The following is a 3,409-nucleotide window of genomic DNA, read 5'->3' as shown; positions in this document are numbered from 1 at the left end:
TCTGGCTCCTGGTAATCTGGCACGGTCTGGGCTCGTTCCCGGTATAGCACCGCCACGACGCTGGCTGGACCCTGGCATCACACTATGTCAATATCTGGTATATTCTGTGTAGCTTTGTGCCTGGCGTCGAACTGGCTGTGCATCAGTGTATTTTGCGTCGGGCTAGCTCGGCTCCGGTTCTACTCTGGCTTGATACCAGCTCCTTGCCAGCTCCAAGCTGGCTTGTCACTAGTACTCGGGTTCCACTATGGTTCTAGCTCCTACTTTATGCAGGTACTACATGGGCCTGACCTGCTTCGAAACAAGTCCTGGATTGATCATAAACTGATCCTTGACTGGCCCTTACCGGGCTCCACCCTGGGCAGCAGCCGGGTTGAATGAGTCTGACTTTGCTCTGAAATAGCTCTGAATCACGTTGGACCGGGCTTTGGACTGGCTCTGCACTGGCTCCTGTCTCGTTGTGTTCTGGCTGCAAGGGGCCTTCTTTGTCTTGCATTGTCTCTGGTGGCTTCACCGGATATTGACGCTGGCTTGGCGCTGTCGACAACCTCGGTCAGCCCATACTCTGTTCAACCTAAACTTTGCTCCTCACTGGTGCTGCCTCTGGGTGAGTGGCTCTATGGGTTCTTTTGATTGGAGCTTGATACCAAGATTGGACTGGCTCTATACAGGCGCGGACCCGGCGTCGACCTTGGACCAATCTAGTGTGAACCTCCTGCAAGTTCACTGTTTTCCAGCTCTGCGTCATGCTTGCTTCAGACGGGCTTGATGCAAGGTCTTAAACATGCTCTCCCCTGCCTTGTTACTGGCCCTGGTCTTGTACATGCTGGCTCTGTCTGCACTCGCGCGGGCGCAGCACGAGCTCGGCTCTCAGCTGACCTGGCTCTACTGCCCTTGTGCCTCCTGCTATCTCTGCTCTACAATACTACTGGCATTATATACTTGGCACTGGCGCCATCCTGGTCCATTGCACTGGCTGGTCCAGCTGGGTGCTGGCTTCGCGCTGGCGTGATCCAAGAGCTGTCCGGCACTTTCTGGGCTGCTTTGAGTAGCTTGGATGAATTCTGTACTAGCTGCGGCCCTACCAGGCATGCTCTGGCCTTCAAAGCTTGTATTTCCAGCAGTGTCCAATGGGTACGGCTGTGGCTCTGGGTATGACCGGACTACGGACAACCGGTTACCAGAACTCCGAGCCCTGGCCTTGGCAATGCATGTTTGCCCTTGCTAGTTCACTATCATGATTATCAAGACCCTGACTATGAATCTTGGTCTTGCTCGCTGTCATGACCTGGCGTGGCACTTGCGTGAGGCGCACTGGCCCGAGTTATGGCGCCAGCACTACAACAGCCACAGTCAGGGCAATCACAGCAACCACGGCGAGGACGGCGACAACAATCCGCACAACCACACCACTGATCACAATCCAAACAACGATCAGCGCAACATCAACCACGTCAGTGACAGCGACGCTCCCAGCTCCCTGATTGCGGGCATTGGGCTCCGGCCCATCGACAAGCCTGTGACTGTGGTGGTCGACAATACTCGACGAAAGCGTCCCGCCCGATCCCCGGCGCCAATCGAGGGAGACGAAGTCTCAGACCCCTGACAAGGAATGTGAGTAGCCCCGGCCTGCACACCAGCATGAATGCTAACCAGACCCAGATGGCCGTCCAGGCAGCAGCCCGAGTCCGAGACCCCGACCCTGTCGTCGCCGATCGCTCGTGCGTCCGCTGCGCGAAAACCTCTTTGTCCTCGGCAAAGCCACCGGCAAGGTGATCGGCCCTGCCGTCTGGGTGCTCAAGCGTCACCGGGCAAAGCGCTGCACGAGGTGCGCCGAAGGGAACAAAACGTGTATTCCCCTCCCGGCAAGCCTGGTGCGACGTGCTTTGTCCCGGGCACGGCCGCCCACCAAACGCTCGAGTTCCGTTTCGGCATCGACGCCGAGGTGCACAAGGTCAACGAAGTGAAGGCAAGGACCACGGTGCCAGTCATGGTGGGATGGTGCGGTGCCGGCGCTGCAGGGGAAGCGCACCAGTTCTGGCGCCAGGTACAGCTCTCAGGGCGGTACCATACCTTTCACCTGCGCAATTGAGATCCGCTTGCTCAGGAGCTTCGCTTTCGTGCCGGCATCTGAGATGCTGGTGAGGCTGGATGAGTTCGACAACACCCTGGCTGCCGGTGCTGACGACAATCTTGACTTCCTGGATGTGACGGAGGACGACGACGACGACAATGATGACGACGAGGAGGAGGAGGTTGGCAACGACGACAACGATAATGAACAAGGGCACGGTATTGGGCTTGGCTGAAGGGGCGGTATTCTGTTTTTTCATAGCAGGCTGGGTGGTTGTTTGTAATAATTGATCATACTCCGGTATATTTACACAATAATAATGTCATTGCAACAGTGATCATGGCGTATTTGTAGTACGTACATGTCCTGAGCTCCTCCTTGACGCAATCGCACCGCTGGCGTCACGCACGCGCAGACTGCTTCTGCCTGCTGGTCGTGATGCTGAGGTGGACACTGCAGGTGCAGACAAGCTTCGAGGCAACGGTACGGCCCGAGCCGACCGTCCTCGTGCCACAATGTGGGTCATGAGACTCGACGCCTGCGTCAAGCATGGTGCAATCGATCGTGGACAGCACACTGCTCGCGCTGACAACTGGCTTGTGCGACTGGGTTGTGCGACTGGGTTGTGCGACTGGGTTGTGCGACTGGCTTGTCGACTGGGTTGTGCGACTGGCTTGTACGACTGGCTTGTACGACAACTGCCTTGCTCGAGACTGTCTGGCCAGGTTGGCGTGTCGCTCGCGTGCAGCGGACGCCTTGTCAATCAGCTTCATGGTGCAGCTGGCCGCCTGCACTAGCAAGCTATGTACATTTTTCTGACTACGATCCATTTCAGCTCTCAGACTACATACATGATTCAGCAACGAATCTGCTGCGATTCTGTACAGGACTTATGTCTCGATATATGTGCTGTCAGATCATGCTACCTCCCACTCCGACGCCTGACAAACCCGCCGTAACCAGCAGAATGCTGCTTGCATCTCGACACCCTGCCCATCAGTCGTCGCCTGCCCCAGGAAGGCCGCCACCGACGCGACGTCCTGCACATCGACCGGATGGGGGTGAATCTCCTGGCGTTGCGCCTTTTGGGGGAACACCACCCGCTGCTCGACCATCCGGCCGGCCAGATGGCGCTGCCAGGCCGACTCCACCGCAGCCCTGTGAGGCCCGTACAGCATGCCGGCGATCGTGGGGATCATGGCCCCGCGCCACGGACACTGCTGCCCGGCCTGCCAGCCCAGACACACTGACTGGGGCATTCCACACCGGAAACAACAGCGGAACGGCGCGTAGTCCATCTGGGATCGCACCTGCACCATCCACTGTTTGGCTGTT

The 3,409-nt window shown here is 57.7% G+C and overlaps 2 protein-coding genes across 2 annotated transcripts; one reads left to right on the top strand and one right to left on the bottom strand.

The window, feature by feature from the left end:
• Positions 1-1,237: 1,237 nt before the first annotated feature.
• On the top strand, positions 1,238-2,309 carry BDW70DRAFT_165183 (uncharacterized protein; the record flags this gene model as incomplete). Its single annotated transcript, XM_073741675.1, has 3 exons — positions 1,238-1,591; positions 1,679-2,001; positions 2,054-2,309. 3 exons carry the CDS (start codon positions 1,238-1,240, stop codon positions 2,307-2,309), a joined length of 933 nt encoding a protein of 310 aa, XP_073590526.1.
• A 166-nt stretch (positions 2,310-2,475) lies between these two features.
• On the bottom strand, positions 2,476-3,393 carry BDW70DRAFT_165182 (uncharacterized protein; the record flags this gene model as incomplete). Its single annotated transcript, XM_073741674.1, has 3 exons — positions 2,476-2,867; positions 2,926-2,953; positions 3,025-3,393. The coding sequence occupies 3 exons, from the start codon at positions 3,391-3,393 to the stop codon at positions 2,476-2,478; spliced, it is 789 nt and encodes a 262-aa protein (XP_073590525.1).
• Positions 3,394-3,409: the final 16 nt, after the last annotated feature.

The sequence above is a fragment of the Aspergillus foveolatus genome (assembly GCF_047715535.1).
Source record: "Aspergillus foveolatus strain CBS 279.81 unplaced genomic scaffold BDW70scaffold_230, whole genome shotgun sequence".
Taxonomy (NCBI): Eukaryota; Fungi; Ascomycota; class Eurotiomycetes; order Eurotiales; family Aspergillaceae; genus Aspergillus; species Aspergillus foveolatus.
Note: the sequence above shows the minus strand (reverse complement) of the source record. Positions and strands in the feature narration are given on the sequence as shown.